At 43.4% G+C, this 16,960-nt stretch overlaps 1 protein-coding gene across 2 annotated transcripts in view; it reads left to right on the top strand.

The window, feature by feature from the left end:
* The window catches only part of KSR2 (kinase suppressor of ras 2), a 349,645-nt gene that overhangs the window by 137,633 nt on the left and 195,052 nt on the right, over nt 1-16,960 (top strand). For both annotated transcript variants that reach the window (XM_078381644.1, XM_020812104.3), the window contains exon 5: nt 2,678-2,859. In XM_078381644.1, the coding sequence (XP_078237770.1) occupies nt 2,678-2,859 (182 nt within the window). The remainder of the gene's footprint in view (nt 1-2,677; nt 2,860-16,960) is intronic.

Genomic DNA, 16,960 nt, shown 5'->3' with positions numbered 1-16,960 from the left:
GCCCAATGAGAAAGTTAACAAGGGTTGTGCTCAAGGTTCCACATCACTGTTGGCTGAACTGTGTTGCTGAGAGGCAGAGAGCTCTCTGCAAGAAAGGAAATGCACTTCATGGGAGGCAAAGATGGATTGAGGTGGCTGTTCCTAAAACACCTGTCACTTGGTTATCAGGGATAGGAGACTGTGTGAAGATGTATTGTTCCAGGCTTGACATAAATCAAGAAGCAGCCACCCAGACAAGATAAATGGGGAAGAGTTAATGGAATAATAGCCATGCAAAAAGGAGCCAACCTGCTTCTGCTGCCTTGAAGGACTGAACCTTGGTTTCTTCTACATGCTTCCTTTCTACCACAAGAGGGCAGAATGCACTGCAGTTAAAAGAGGGTATTGTGGTGAATCGTCCTTTTCTTCCTATGAAAGAAGCCTACGTTGAGGTAGGGCTGGGTACGGTTTGGGGATTGATTCCCCCAACATCTGTGACATCTTCGCTGTCTATCCAACCAGTAATACTTGCAACGTATGATTCTTATTTGCCCTGCTTCTGTTGGGTGATGTAGAAAGCCATGCCTTTTTCTGTATAGGGACATTTCATCCTCACTCCCTGCCTCCTGCCTGGGTCTGCACTCTGTATTCTTTGGACACTCAGTATGCTTAGCGTGGAGCAGTTCTTCCCCTGTGTCCTTTTATATGGGTTTCTTTAGAAAAATTGCCTTACTTTAAAAACAAAACAAAACTCAAAGAATTTTCTGAAAACGTGTGACGGCCCCCCTGTCCAGAGGCAAGTTGGCCAAGTGGGTTTTCTCAGCCATAGAGTCCAAACACTTGACATTGTCATAACAGCCCTTTATTTGAGCAGCAAAGTGGGTTGGCCCTGTCCCCCCCCTTCTCAGAACTCCACAGAGGGGCTTAGTCTCCTTCACTACTCACTCAAAGACTCTCCTCGGGTCTTAGTTAAAGGCACTAGCCCTTTGCTTCCACCAGTGCAGAGCTGGGGTCGATTTCTGAGCACTGGCCCCAGTCACCCAAAACCCGTCAGCAAGGGCCAGTAACATTGGGCCAATGAACGTCCTCTTGCCTCTCACCACAGCTACCAAGCCAACTACAGCAGCTGCTAATGCTGTAGCTTCCACCTCCACTGCCTCTTCTGTGTTGCTGTGGGCCTCCCTGGTTGTGGCTTGGCTGGGCCCACCATTGCAAGGGTCCCATGGAGAGAAGATGAGTACAACTACTCCTCAATTGCTGCCCAGGGTGAAGCTGACCCATTGTTTGGTCCAGAGGTCTTGGAAAAGCAGGAGCCATTTTTCCCCAGGGCATAAAAAATAGGGTGTAGCTCTTTCCATGCTTTGGACCAGCCCTCTAGTCTTATTCCTGGCTAAGGCAACAGGCACCCCCTTTTTCTTCTCTTCCCTCTTTAAACCCACTCCCACCAATCCACCCCAGCTGTACCTCATTCAGGCTATACTCTGGGGCCAGGGTCTCTGAGGAGTCCACCAGGTGTGTGAGAGGTGTGGGGACCATAGGGGAATCGCTTTCGCAGAGTAGTAGTCCATCGTGTTTTTAAAATTCTGGTTTTCAAGATCTTCCAAAAATAAATTTGAAAGGATATGAGGAGTTGCACTCTCATTTTTTGGAACCATCCTTCTCACTGTGAGCTTTTATAGATTTTTTTCAAAACAAAGATCACACTCCCTTGAATAGTTTGGAGTTTAGGCATGGAGAGGATTTGAAAATTGACCCATCTCACACTTGTTTGTTTCTTGTGCCAAAGGCATCTCAAAAAAGCGTTCATGGCCTCCTGGACCCAGGTGCGAACCTCCCTGGCAGATCTTCCATTTACTCTTTAGATGAGAGGGCACCTGGAGATCCCAAAATGATTTATTGTCCCTGGCCTTAGGTGTGTGATTGAAAAACATGTGATACAGAAGGAAGAGTGAATGGATAGAGAAAAGGAGAAAGAGAAATGCAAACACATGGAATTAACATTATACCGTTCTCATCAGAAATAGGGAATGTTACTTTCCTAGACCATAGGTCTCTGGGGTATTTTGGGAATTGTAGTCTGAAAAGGTAACTTTTCCCATGTCTGGTTTTATATGAATGGGCTATGAATTTTTAAAAATTGATGAGTTATGATGGTAATTCAATTTTTAAAAAATAGACTTTGGTGGGTCTCCATTAAATCGCCACCTTTCTTGAAATTGCTATAATGCAGTTGAAGTTTGTTGATCTTACAATGCATCTGGAGAACTCTGGCTCTCTAGATGTCCTTGGACTGCTTCCATCATATTAGCCAGTGGATGATGGGAGTAACAGTCTAAAAGCCTCTGGAGGGACACTGTTGTCTTGCAGGAGGGGACTTTAGCTTTCTGGTTCCTAATTGCAAACAGCCAGCTGTTTGATATTTCTGCCACTGCAGGCAAGCCTGTTTAAAAGCAGCAACAAGAAGAAATAGGAATTCTTCCTGATCTGTTTCTTCCTCTCTACCTTACTGGACAGCTGGAAATAGTAGTTTGACCACTGATAGAAACAAGATGGTAGCCTAAATGGGCTTACAGAAAGGTGGGAGAAGGCGTTTTTCTGTTTTTCCATCCTGGTCCCTTGTTTCTGGCCTCTTTGTAATAACCACAGTGTACCTGTTTGCTGTTGCCTTCATTACTCTTTCGTTCTCCTTTTCTTGCAGAGCAAAGAAAAAGAGCAAACCCCTAAACCTCAAGATCCACAACAGTGTGGGGAGCTGTGAGAACATTCCTGCCCAGCGCTCTCCCCTCCTCCCGGAGCGCTCCCTGCGGTCTTTTTTTGTTGGACATCCACCTTTCCTCCCTTCCACCCCTCCTGTCCACACCGATGGGACCTTCTCCACAAGTAAGTCAGGTTCACTGAACATCTTTGGTGAAAGGGAAGGAAACAAAGGTTGGAAAAGCTAGTTTATTAGTTTGCAACTCCCGTAATATCCCAGCCAGCACAACAACTGTAGGATTCTGAGAACTGTAGTCCAAACAGTAACTTTTTAAAATTCTTGAAAGAAGGGGAAACTGATTTAGAGCACAATGATGGCATCTTTAATTCCAGGTCTTTTTTGCACAGATAGATTTTTTTTTTCATTCTGTGCAATTAAAGCAACAGACTGGATGTAAGAGTATGTCAAGAAACAAACTTGCTGTTTTGTAGGGAAAGCATGGCATAATCTAAAACAAGATATACATCACTCTGTTATCAAACTTAGATATCCAGTGTATCCCCAAGTTTGCTTTTGTGCCTCTTTGGCCCCTCTCATAGCCCCTCTGAGACTTCCTGACTGAAAAAAAAAGGAAGCAATGAGTTGAATGGATCTCTTCAGAAGTAAACAAGCTCTAGCTCCTTTTCACTATTTAAATCATGACTTTTTAAAAGCAGAAGTGGGCTTCTGGTCACTTTTGTTTTTTCCTAGTTGCGTTTCTTTTCTCCTGCAAGCTAATTATGGTCCTAGATGAGTCCTCACACGTTCTAGAGTTTGCCTCAACCCATCATACCAGGGGCATACTCAGAATTTTGATCCATTGGTCGTCCTGGGCTGGTCCTCCTAATGATCGAGTGGTATAAATAACATTTATGGATTAATACCTTACACAATGGTATTTTCTTATATTCATGTCCTCTGCCAGAATTGTCTGGTGTATGCAGTAGAAATGTCATCCTTGTACCTTTCCTTTAGAGCAAAATAGTCACATAGCAAATGCCATCTAAGAGGGGAGGAAATCCAGATGGGAAGGGAATCAGGGTACCAGCAGAGCTGTTTCTGCCATCAGTACTGAGGATTTCCTCCTGACTGTCTTTTTGACATTGTCAGTGACATGACAAAGTTCTAGCCCAGTGCCTGGGGACATGGTTTCACTCCCCAATTAAATAGCAGTTTTAATGGCATAACACCTTGGGCTCTTTTGGCTCTTGGTGTTTGTTGTTTGTTGAATTCTCTCCCAAATCAGCCAGGCAATGCAGGCCAGCTCTTATCCCGCCATTGGAGTTAGAAGGAGGAGGCAGGAACCTCAGGGGTTGTTCCTGTGTTTCCCTCTGTGAGAGATAGTTCATTCAGACTGTAGCCTCCTCATCTCTTTACTGCAGAGTAACCACAGCTGTCCTGATGCCTGAAGCAAAAGATACTTTAGTGCCTCATTCTTCTTTTAGATGCCAACCAAATTACCCGTTGAACCTTACTTGAGCACTTGTAGTGGCAGAGCTTTCATTACCACACTGGAGGGCAGCAGGCTAGCTCAGGGGCAGGGAGCACAGGGCTGGGCAGATGTGACCACCTTTTCCTTTTCATACATCCCCTGCCACCTGGCTTGATGGCCTTACTCTGACTAATGGTAGTATTTCCCTTACAAGGCTCAAGATAGTGCACTTGCTCTTTGAGTGTGGGGCCATCAGACCAGGTTCCTTGGTCACTGGGGTCACATAGAGGATTGATACTTGCAACAGAGTCTTATTGGCATCGACACCAGATTTCATATCAGACACTGAGCAGAGATGCTACTTTCTTTCAGAAAGTCTTTGAGGTCGTTTTAGTTTGGCATTTTTATATTCATCTTTTTGGGTTTGTTCCCTTCAGGCTGTTTCCTGCTGCTAAGTTTAATTAGTTATCAGTTTCCCGTTGTGTTCTGTTATTTACTCTATCGTTGTTCTTTCTTTCTTTCTTTCTTTCTTTTTCAAATGAAAGAGACGTGTTTGGGATTATTCTGTAATTTTCCATTATGAATTTTTAAAAAAATATCATTAGCTGTTATGTAAATCTTCTCAAAACTAATGTCAGGATGCAAACATATCAAAAAGCTAATTGATCCAATGAATGATTCATATGCAAGGTCATACATTTCCCCTTTTCTTAGAATGACAGTGGTTAGCCCTTAATCACAACCATTGACATAGATTAAATTCCTGTTCTGGTGGCCCATTCAGAGTGGTTTCCACTGATCTGTTTTAGACTAAAGCTACATGACTTTCCCACCCCTTTCTGGTGCCCTGGAACCACAAAAATGTGTGTGTGTTTTTGTTTGTTTGTTTTTTGCTAAAATGATTCTAATTACAGCTAACCCTCCCCCCCCCAATTTGTTTTGGAAAATGTGGGGAATGGTTAAAAGGTTATTTTGAAGCCAGAAATTCTACTTTGTTTGAGGGGAGGATATGGCCTGTGGTGGTCCTAGGGGGTCATTGTGGTAAAATTAATGTCTCCTCAGTCTCCAAAATACGACTCCTGCTCTAAAGGAATCAACATGATGGGACATGAGATGACAGACAATATTGCTCCGCTGAAGAGGAAAGATGTTGCCATGATGAATAGCTATTTGAATACATGAAGAAATTCTCTGAGAAGAGCAGAACCATTTTGCTCCTGGCAGGCAATTTGATCAGTGTCTTAAGTGAGTCTGTAAAAAGCTCCACTTCGGTAGAGAGGCTATTAAACTTCTTCAATTGTACCATGAAAAAAGACTACTGAAGCCAAATGAGTTAGTTACCTGTGACATCTGTTTAGAAACTGTTATCAAATAGAAGTGCTCTCAAAATTTAGCTGGGATGATTTGAACTTATACTGTCTTAATAGTGTCTGAGGAATGTCATTGACTGAAGCTCACTTTAGGTGTTAGCACAAGGCCAGCTTTACCGTTAGAAAGAGAAAGACAAGCACCTCAGATGGCAGATTCTGGAGGGGCTGCTGCTCGGAGAGAACAGTGCTGTAGGCAGCAAACAGAAAGCTCAGTGGCAGGACTTTGGGAGGCTGGGAGACATGTTCCCTTCCACTCTACGTCCAGCTCTGGTCATGTGGTCTGTCACTGGAAGGCCAGACACTGCACACCTCTCTATAGAACTGATTACTTGCAAGAAGTGGCTTCCCAGAGACGTCAACACAGTAGACCTTCCTGAGAAGGGAGCTGCTGAGATCTCTTGATCATTTTGGTTGCCCATCTCTGAACCAGCACTGTTTCACATTAATGTGCTTTCATTTTAGCAGTTTTGTGGTGATATATTAGCTCCAACAATTTATCTATGAAGATTCTCAGTCATCCAGGTGAGGTTATCTGGAAGTTGAGTCCGGGCAACCGGACTTCTTATTAGGTTGAAACATTTCAGAACTCATCCAAGTAGCTTCTTCACTCCAACGATTAACTGAGAAGGAACTACTGGCTGATTCAGGCTGGTTCCAGACAAAAAACTATTGTCAGATTGCCATGATAACTTATGGTTGTTGTGGGTTTTTCAGGCTCTTTGGCCATGTTCTGAATGTTGTTCTTCCTGACCTTTCGCCAGTCTCCGTGGCCGGCATCTTCAGAGGACTGGAGTAGGAATTCTGTCCATGCTCTTTTGCTGTTTGTTGGATAGTTGAGTATTTATAGCTGTGGGAACAGCTCCTGTCTTTTTCAAGGAGATAGGGTGATCAGCATGTTTTTGTTGTGATAAAGGGGGGGGAGTATCTGTCATTGTGATTGATGGGTGTCATTAGCTGGTCTTTTTTGTGAAATGATCCCTGGTCCTTGTGGCTGGGTAGAGTTCGTTGACCTTTTGCAGGCTGTATTTTTCAGTATTGGGAGCCAGGCCTTATTTAGTTTTAGGCCTTCTTTTTTTTGTTGAACTTCTGTTGATGTTTATGGATTTCAATGGCTTCCCTGTGCTGTCTAACATAATTATTGCTGGTGTTGTCCAGTACTTCAGTATTTTGAAATAGAATTTCATGTCCAGCTTATTTTAGACATGTTCTGCTGATTTTTCCGGTTGTTTTAGTCTGCAGTGTCTCTCATGTTCTTTGATTCTGGTGTGAATGCTACATTCTGTGGTTCCAATATATACCTGGCCACAACTGCAAGCTATCCGGTATACTCCTGCAGTGGTGAGGGGGTCCCTTTTGTCCTTTGCTGACTGTAACATTTGTTGTATTTTTGCGGTGGGTCTGAATACTGTTTGTAGGTTGTGTTTTTTTAAAAGTTTTCCCATGCAGTCCGTGACCCCTTTGATGTATGGCAGAAATACTTTATTTGTGGGTGGCTATTTTTCCTCTGTGGTGCTGGAGGAGGCTCTTGAGAGTCCCCTGGACTGCAAGGAGAACAAAACTATCAATTCTAAAGGAAATCAACCCTGAGTGCTCACTGGAAGGACAGATCCTGAAGCTGAGGCTCCAGTACTTTGGCCATCTCATGAGAAGAGAAGACTCCTTGGAAAAGACCTTGATGTTGGGAAAGTGTGAAGGCAAGAGGAGAAGGGGATGACAGAGGATGAGATGGTTGGACAGTGTCAGTGAAGCAACCAATATGAATTTGACACAAATCCGGGAGGCAGTAGAAGATAGGAGGGCCTGGCGTGCTCTGGTCCATGGGAACATGAAGAGTCTGACACGACTAAACGACTAAACAACAACGAAAATTTTCCTCTTCAGTTTGGTGTTGTTTTCTTGGTTTGATAGCTCTTTTGATTTCATTCTTGGAAAGCCATTTGCACCACCAGAAGAGGTTGCCTCATCCCACATAAGAAAAAGAAGTAGCCCTCCTATGAATGCATTATCTCTTATTTTAATTTATAGCTTAATTTATAGTTCACCTTTCCTCCAAACAGCTCAAAGCAACATGCATTGGTTCTCCTCCCTTCACACAACAGCTCTAAAAGGGAGGCTGAGAGAGAGACTCATAACCCAAGTTGACCTCAGAGCAGAGTCTGTAACTGGTGTCTCCTTGGTCCTTGATTACCTTTCTCTCAGCTTAACTTTCTGTTACAGACTTCTAAAAAATCTCAAGTTCTTTCTGGTTCTTTAATCAAAATAATTATGAATGTTATTCTTCTCAAATAATGAACTAAACAAAACTGTGATCCATCAGCACTGGCCAAATTCAATAGGTAGAACTATTTCCAGCATGGAGAAACACCATTTTGTACTGCCTGTAATATTTTCATTGAGGTCATTACACAATACAAATGCAGGAGTAGGTGATAAATTTATAGACCACTAAAGAAACCATACAGTCTGCTAGCTCTCATGGACCAGAACCCTGATCCATAAAAGCTAGCAAATTGTATGATTTCTTTAGTGTTCTATAAAGGTTTTGCCCTGCATTTGCTTGTCATTGAGCTCTCAAAGATTAGAAAGCCTTCAAAAAATGGGTTATTGCCTTAAACAAGCATCCCATAAATGGATATCAGTATACACAGGGATTAGAATCAAACTTAGAACAGCTAAGTGTTTGAAGTCCTCTGCCAGAGATGCAAATGGGTTCATGAGTGATCCAGAAGGAGGAAGGCAGTGATAAAGATGAAATATCCAAAGAAGTATAATTATCCATTCTTTTCTTGTTTAAACCAAAATGTAAAGACAATTTGCTGAGTATACCTTGCTAACTACTTATCTGAAGGTTTTCAGTAACATATATGCATTTTTAGTATCTCTGTATCTTTCTATCCCACATCTTAAGGAACTTGCATTTTTATATATTTATTGAAAATAATAAGATCAAATGAAATTCTTTCCCATCCCCTGTTTCAGTCTGTCCATTGCATCCTACTATCATATATTGAGTTCTCTGCTGGGGGTGGGGGCTGTCTGGGGTAGAATAGATGTGAACCTGGTTAGCTTCAGGCAAGGTGTTCTACTTCCACACCCTCTCTCCCTTCATTGGTTTCTTGTTAGGCTTGCTGTTCGGACAATTTAATTCTCATATTTACCCAAATGTCTGTCTTGCTTCATTTGCCTTGCAAAATTCTACCGCAGTTTCATTTCTAACTCCGTGTCTTGCTTTCCTCCCTTTCACAATTTTTTAAAAAATAGTTATTTTCATATTATCAAATTGTCAGTTTGCTTTCAGGGCTTGACTTGCAAATAACATTGAAGTGAGTTTGTTTTCTGGATGTTGTTCACTCATTTTGACCTTTCTCTGAAAAGCATCCTCAAGGAGACCACAAGGTGTCCGAGGAATTAGCTGTTTTGTTACATTTTGGAACAACAGTTCAGTAGGTTAAGAGCTGTGTTTGTTTGAAACATCAGTGAGGTATTTTGCTTAATGGCTAAACAACATCTTCCCACCACCCCAGCCTCCATGAATCTTCTTTACTGTCTCTCAAATCCCTTATGGATTTGGTTGGCTTTCTGGTGCTCTCCCATTGATTCTCTTGTCTGCGTGGTTTCCTGCATTTCTGGAAGTCAGTTTTCAATAAAATGTGCAGGCAGTGCAGCCCATATCTTCCAAAGGAAAGCCACTGAGTAGAGAGAGCTATTCTATCTGGCCATAGCATGAGCAGAGAAGAAAATCAGGGGCATTCTTCACCCTGTTGTAAATCCAGCTTTATTAGACTTTGCCTTTCCCCCATGTCACCCACCAGCCTCCTCATCTGTCTGAATACACCAGCTCCAATTTGGTTTTGCAAGCTAAGCAGTGTCAGGGTGGTTAATGCTTAGGGAATACCAGAAATCTTCAGGTAGGGATAAGAAGAAAACCCTCCTGAAGCCCTGGAACGCTGCTTAGAGATGACGTCACTAGGCTAGATGATCCAAGCATGTGATGACGAGGGATGGGGACTTGAGTCGCGGGACGCACTGTCAAGTCGGACTTAGGTTTCACCGGCACCTCAACTCAGACTTGACTTGAGGTTTTATTTCAATGTCTCAGACCTGACTTGGAACCCACCCACCTCTCCCCTTTTTTTTTTCTGGGGAAAGAAGATTGTTCTCAGTAGGGACTTTGATTTGGGGCTTGGGACTCAGGGCTTGGTACAAAAGACTTCGATTCAGACATCCCTGGTGATGGCACAAAGGGAGCTCCCTAAGGTTCGTGTGTCACAAGGGACAAAGGAATGGAGAGGAAGCAGAGGCACCCAGTTGTCTCAGCTTAGATACCATGTTTGACTTCTCCTTTCTGTGGACAGTTTCCATTCTAGCTGTTTATGATAAGTACCTCGTTACAAATAAAAAGTTCTTTATAATTAATTCTTCCCCTCAGAAACAAAGGAGAGCTGGGTTAGATTCTGCTTGTAACTGAACAGGGCATAACGTCACTCCTTTTGTGGTGCAGCGGCAACTACAGTTATAGGACACATCACTAGATGGTGGAAGAGGAACATCATATGGATCAGTTGCTGGAATGTGCTGCCCTCATATTCTGTGGGTGTCGAGGCGATAGTGAGGAGGGCAGGAGAGTCTGTATCTTTTTTACTCCACAGCAGCAGTTTCTGGTATGCAGACTTTTAAAAAAATATAATTGAAAACTATCCATTTATTTATTTTGATGAAATGGGAAGACAACTACTGTATTTTTCCATTTATAACACACCCACGTTTATAAGATTCCCCCCCCCCCACTTTTATAACTCAAAAATTAAGAAAACGTAACTAAGGATTCAGCCTCTGGGTTCTGAATGCTCAGACATTAGGTGTCCCTGTTGAATCTGAGCCTACAGGCTCCACCTCCAACAAGGCGTGTTCCAATTGGTTTGTACAGCATCAGCTGATGTCAGTTGCGTAAGGCTTGTGATTGGAGGAAGCTAAGCCTCGTGACTGAAGGAAGCCTGTTTACGGAGGCAAGGTACATGCTGTTTTGTTCTCTCCTCAGCTATCTCAGCTTACTTCTGTGTAAAATTCCCTCAATTTTTAGTGTAATGATTTTAGGAAAGAGTAGCGTCTTATACACGGAAAAATACAGTACATACTTTTAAACAATAGTGACTATGATGGTAAACAACCATCATAGGTATTCCTTTTTTAAAGCATATTTCCAAATTTTGGCCAGGACAGAAACCAACAATACCTATCAGAGCTATGTCAGAGTTACATTTGTTTGTCATTATGAAATGCATATATTTCTAAAAAATCTTCTAAGGTCTTTTTTCCCCCTTCCCCATCCCTGGCCTTCTGGAAACATAAGACGACCTGCACGTCTTACCCAAGGGCTAGCTGGTCTATTGGCCAGCAAAATGCTTACAGAAAGTCGTCCAGGAGGATGTATGGCCGATCCTGCCATTACAACCCAGCAGCTGGCACTCAGAGACATGTACCTAGAGGTTATGGTATATCCATTATGGTAGCCAGGTGCCACTGAAAAGGTTTTTTTCTCCATGAATTTGACCTTGAGTGTTCACTGGAAGGACAGATCCTGAAGCTCCAGTACTTTGGCCATCTCATGAGAAGAGAAGACTCCCTGGAAGAGATGCTGATGTTAGGAAAGTGTGAAGGCAAGAGGAGAAGGGGACGACAGAGGATGAGATGGCTGGACAGTGTCATTGAAGCTACCAACATGAATTTGACCCAACTCCGGGAGGCAGTGGAAGACAGGAGGGCCTGGCGTGCTCTGGTCCATGTGGTCACGAAGAGTCAGACACGACTAAACGGCTAAACAACAAAAAGAAGCAGGCAGCTGGCCTGGGATAAAGAGAGTCCACATATTCATGGACCTTCATCCCTGCTCACTGGCCGTGCTGGTTGACGCTAAATAGCAAGTGAAGTCCAGTAACATTCAGAGGGCCACAGATTCCTCATTCCTTGGATAGAAGAGGATGGAAATCCTTTTTGGCCAGGGCCCAGTTTACAGTTCAGGAAGTGCAATGGGGCATCCCAGCACAGAGGAGAGAGCAGGCAGGGCCAAAGCCAAAGTGAACAAGGTCCGATGTCATTTTTACCAAATTGGACATTTCCCCACTAAAATGCAAAGCATAGCTCACCTCTATTGCATGTCTATTAAAGCATGAGCTTCAGTGCAACAGCTTTCCTTTGTATGAGGCATAGCTCCCTTCAAACCACAGTTCAATTGTAGGCAGGGCACTTAAAATTAAATGCTGTTAAGCACTCTCTTGTCTCTGATCACCAAGCCTAGGTAACAACAGAAAGCTCTTGCAAGCTGACTGGGGAATCCCAGTGGGCCCATTCCTTTCCATGAGCAGAAGGTTTCCTCACCTAAAGGCAAAGCTTTCATCTGATTCAGCAGGGCTTTGCCTTGTGTTCGGGCTTTGTAATTCACTAGACATCACCAGAGCAGACAAGGAAATCCTTTCTGCTGCAGCCTCTCAGAGCCATCTCTCAATTTGCACTTTCTCACAACTATGGCTTTGTTGTCGCTTTCCCCCACCCCACCCCACCCCCCCAGCAGAACTTGTTCTTTATCTGCACACAAGTATTATTCGTCCGCAAAGCTGCTTGCTTTCCTGGTAGATTCTCGTCACAGCGAGATGATTGGTGAAGCCGAGGGCTCTGTGGTACAGTGACTCTGTCATGGCCCGGGCTGTTTATTTGCACAGCTTGCTGTCGCCCGCTTGGCCCCGCTCACTTTCCAGGAGCACGGGGGCCATTCAGGTCTTGGGCCTTGTTGTCACACCTGTCTATCAAGGAGAGACAGCTGCGGCCTGTGGGCATTTCTGTTGTGACTCCTGTCAGCAAGGGAGAAGGAGATGCCTGACCCTCGTTTTGTAACCCTCTCCCTTCTACCACACGGCTTCCTTTCCCTTGCTGCTCCTGCGATCAAAGAAACCTGTTGATTCAAACAGAAAGCAATAAGGGTGTGGAGCCTGGAACGCTGCTTGAGCCTATCAAATGTATGCCTTTGCTTCTCGGATTTTTTTTTCATTTTTGCCGCTGGCAACGCAGGGTTTCTACTTCTAAAGCAGATGGTGTTGGAGTTTGAGTTTTTCCTCTTAATCCTAGATCTGTAAGGCACCAATTGTGAGTGAACCGAATGCACTCTACACATGATTGAGAGTACACTGCTTTTCGGTTGACATGTCCCCTTTGTTGGCATTCCACATGTTCTGTGGTTTTAGATTGGAATTTTAATTCAAACTGGAATAGTAGAGGGGGGTAGACTTCAAAGGCTTCCCTCTTGTTCCCTTGGAGTTCCTTTTTTCTCCTGAAATTAGCTGGCATCTCTCTCAGGTGCTTCCCCCTTGAGGCTTATTACTACTGGTTCATTATAGGATAAGACAGAAGAAAGCAGAATAGGACCATAGGGTTTATTATACTTTTTACAGAGCTTGGAAAAGTGTTGGGAGGTGGGAGCTGCATTCCAGAAAGTAATTTGTCCAAACGGTGGCCTTTTTGATTAAAACTTTGGGAGACATGCACCAACACTTTGCAAAAGAGAGATCTTCAGTGCAGAATTATTTTATTTTTATTTTATTTATTTATTTATTGTATTTATACCCCGCCTATCTAGTCATTTCGACCACTCTAGGCAGCTTACAACATAAGGATAACAAGTTCTAAAAAAATTTATAACAATTAATTAATTAAATGATTAATTAAATTATAGACTTATAACCTAAGGGGTACTTTGGGGCACCAAATCTTCATGAAACTCTCAACACACCCTGACCCAATTTTCCTCATTTTAGCAGTTCAATAGATGGTGGGGGAGATAGACACTTTATTGCACCAATAGTTAAATAGGAGTCAGAAATTCTGATTGATCCACTGCAAAACCCCAGGTCTCCATTTTGCTCACCTCTTGGGATCGGATGGATATCTTTCATCACCCATTTCCATTTTGAAATGACTACAACTTCATCCCTCTTGGATTAAAAAAAGAAAGTCACAAATTAGCTTGAAAAAGCTCTCTGAAACACACCTGGGTGGTCTTCTTGCAGCATTTCAATCCCTTACTATAGCTTGCCGTTCCACTGCAAAGAGCAGAGGTATTGTTAATATCTCATATCCTTCATCCATTATCCTTGTAATGAAAATAATTACCTGCAAGACACGGAGGGTCTCTCATGCTTTGTTCAGAGGTTATGATTCCTGATACACTTTAATAATAATTTTTTGGCAATGAGCATGTTATAGAAAATAATTAAATGCCTCAACCATCCTCTCTCTTTCTCTCTGTAAAAGAGCAGGATTTAATTGAGGCCAGGCAAAAGTTAGTGGATATAAATCGTGGATAATGAAGCAGAGGTTTTAATTTAACTTCTAGTAAGTAATTGTAATTTGCCCGTGTGTTTGGTTCACAAAGGACAAGGAGGCAAAGAGGGGGGAGGGCACCTTGTTTGTATGATGTGATTCAGTGATGAGCCAAATGGCATTTCTAAAAATGAAAAGGGTCCCTCTGAATTTATTTGAATGAGATCTAAAGTGGTATAAATAATCCTCCCCCCCAGTATAATAACTGTGTATCCTCAAGTCAATTCTGATTTATTGTGACCCTTTTTAGTTAGTGAGTACTCAAGTGATTTGCCATTCCCTTGTTCTTGGGGTGCCCTGGGACTGAGCAGCTTCCCCAAGACCAAGAGGCACAGTGGGGAATCAAACTCCCCGTATCTGGCTCCACAGCCAGTCACCTAAACCATTGAGCTATGCAGTCGGCTTCCTCCAGATCACCTGCCAAATAGCATTTATTCCATTCCTGACTTCTAAAGCTTGCATCCCTCAATGGAAGCAAAGCTCTCTAGCTCCCAGGGAAGAAAGACATTTGTGTTAATACAATTTGTAATTAATTTATTGAACAGAATCCTATTTATGCAGGTAGATAAATTGTATCAATGAATTATTGCTAATTCACAAGTTGCCAGTCACATTTATAATCATGTGCCAGGCATGCAAAGAGGAATATGAACAGTAGCTAATTAATTGGTGGCAATTTATTGCAACACTGCCACAAAATGTGGTGATGCCAGCTGAATGATGTTCAATTGGGAATTACTTATTAATTGGTTATATTTACAACGTTCTTTCCTCCAGTGCGTTCAAGCACATGGTTCTTTTCTTCTTTGAGTTATCCTCACAGCACCTGCGAGGTAGAGTAACCTAGGATTTAAAAAAAAATCTTTCTCAGTTTTGTAGCACTTCTTACACTCCCATGTGTGTTTTCATCCACTCTTTGTGTCAGGTTGAGTACTTGCTCTAAGATCATCCAGTGAGTTTCAGGGCTTACGGAGTGCAGAATCCGAATCTCCAAGTCTTGGTCCAGCCCTTTCCCTGCTACATGGCAGCACATGGCACTGGCTCCCCAAGGCTCAAAGACAGGCAAAATGAAGCCAGAAGCCACCCATTTCTTTGCAGGTAGACCTAACAACATCTCACCTAATGGCCGTGTTTTCTTTATTCTCCAGCTGTAAATCCATCCAATTTCATTTTTTCCCCTCCCCACTCCATTTGGGTACAAGAGCAGTCACAGAAGGCAGATGTTATCTCCATGCTCTGAAGCTAGGTGCGGTGAAGGGAGGGAGCCTGCCTTGGTGCGCCTCTGTGAGGCTGCCCCAGAACATTTTGCTACCCAAAGTAAAGGACAAAACAGCATCCCTCCGCTCCCTTCCCTGTGCAGGTGCTACCTGGAATGACCACCGAATCTTACTTTGCCATAGGCAATGGTTCCCCACTGCATCTGAGGGTCTGCAGGCCAATCTGAGAGTGGTGGGGTAGGGATGCTAAACAGGCCGTGTGGCGTGTGCAGCTGTAGTTCCCGACACAGGGAGAGACCAGAGAATTCAGGAGGAGACGTTGTCAATTGTTTTACTGCTTCCTGGCGTGAAAGAACCAAAAGAACCGTCTGTCTGTCTGTCTGTCTGTCTGTCTGTCTGTCTGTCTGTCTGTCTCTCTCTCTCTCTCTCTCTCTCTCTTTCTCTCTCTCTCTCTCTCTGTGTGTGTGTGTGAGAGAGAGAGAGAGAATCTTACTCCAGTCTCTAGAACTCTGTAAGTGATAAGCATTTAAATCTCACCATCTCTGTGTACTGGAGTGTTATGTACGCTGAAAGGGTGAAGTGTGTCTGTGTGTCTGTGTGTGTCTGTGTGTGTCAGAGAGAGACAAAGAGGTAGGGTTGTATATTCAGATATATGAAGGGGGCTAAGAAGTTGGTGACCCCTTATTATAGTGTATTTTTGAAGGTTACCTCAAATAGACTTGTGGCAGTTAATCTGCCTTTGATTTGGTGGATATTGTTTTCTCTGGGTGGATTGTAACTTTGCTGCTTTGTAAGTTTTATGTTTTGTTCTCCATTGCCCTTGCCCCTGTTGCCATAGAAATGAGAATATTGGAGAAAAACTGGAAGGTTCCTGGCAGAAGAAGGGGGAGGGAGGAAGGAAGAAAAGAGGTGGAAAGGAACTTGTGAACTGTACACAAGGCAGTGAAGGTATTGCAGAACTGGAATGTGGGGTGAGGCAGTCAGGGAGAGATGGGTTGTAAGGGGCAAGGAGATGGGTTGTAAGGGGTGATTTCAGAGATGGGCACAAACCTTCAGTGGCTTGTGCTGGTTCGTGCTTCAAACAAATAGGTGTTCAGCACTTCCCAGCCCCACCTCCTCCAGAGGGCAACCACTCAGAGGAAGCGCCCAGAGGAGGCAGGGCACTGCCTCTGAGTGGGTGTCCAACAGAGGAGGCAGGGCTGGGAGCCATCTGGCACCTGTATGTCCAAAGGATGAACCAGCACAAACCACCGAACGGGCAGCTCATGCCCATCTGCTATGAATCATATCCCAGGCAACACTCCAGCAGCATCCAAATATGCCACAGTGTAAGGGAATGTGTTGTGCCTGTTTGTGTAGGGAAGGTAAGTGGCATGATACCATGATTACTACTACACAGGAGAGTTCTTTATTTACTTTGTTTTATTAAAATTGTGCTCCATCATAAGTGTTTCTCAGGAATTCCAAACACAGTTTTTCCAAATTAAAACCGAGGCTTTGCATTTGACACAGCCTGTTAAACGATGATGATCATAAAGAAAAATGTCAGGATGCTGGGGCAGGTTCCAAGATTAACAAAAGTGCCCAAATTGTTGAGTGTGGGAGCAAAGCCTGTGAAAGTATTGGGGGGAATTAAAACAGCCCAATGTGGACCAAGCATGCTCAAGACCACACAGTTTTGGGCACCCCTTGGAGTTCTGGAGGAAAAAAAAACAATGGACAGAGAGAAATGGAATGGAGTATCTTGAAAAAAGAGCACGGCTGGTTGGAACCCTGAAGATAAGAACTGCATATTACGACATAGGTCAGTTGCTTTTCACTAGCTATTAGCCAAACCAGTACAGAGTGAAGAGACTCT

This window comes from Pogona vitticeps, chromosome 14, assembly GCF_051106095.1.
Source record: "Pogona vitticeps strain Pit_001003342236 chromosome 14, PviZW2.1, whole genome shotgun sequence".
NCBI lineage: Eukaryota > Metazoa > Chordata > Lepidosauria > Squamata > Agamidae > Pogona > Pogona vitticeps.
The sequence above is the reverse complement of the archived record's forward strand: the minus strand, read 5'-3'. Positions and strand labels throughout refer to the sequence as shown.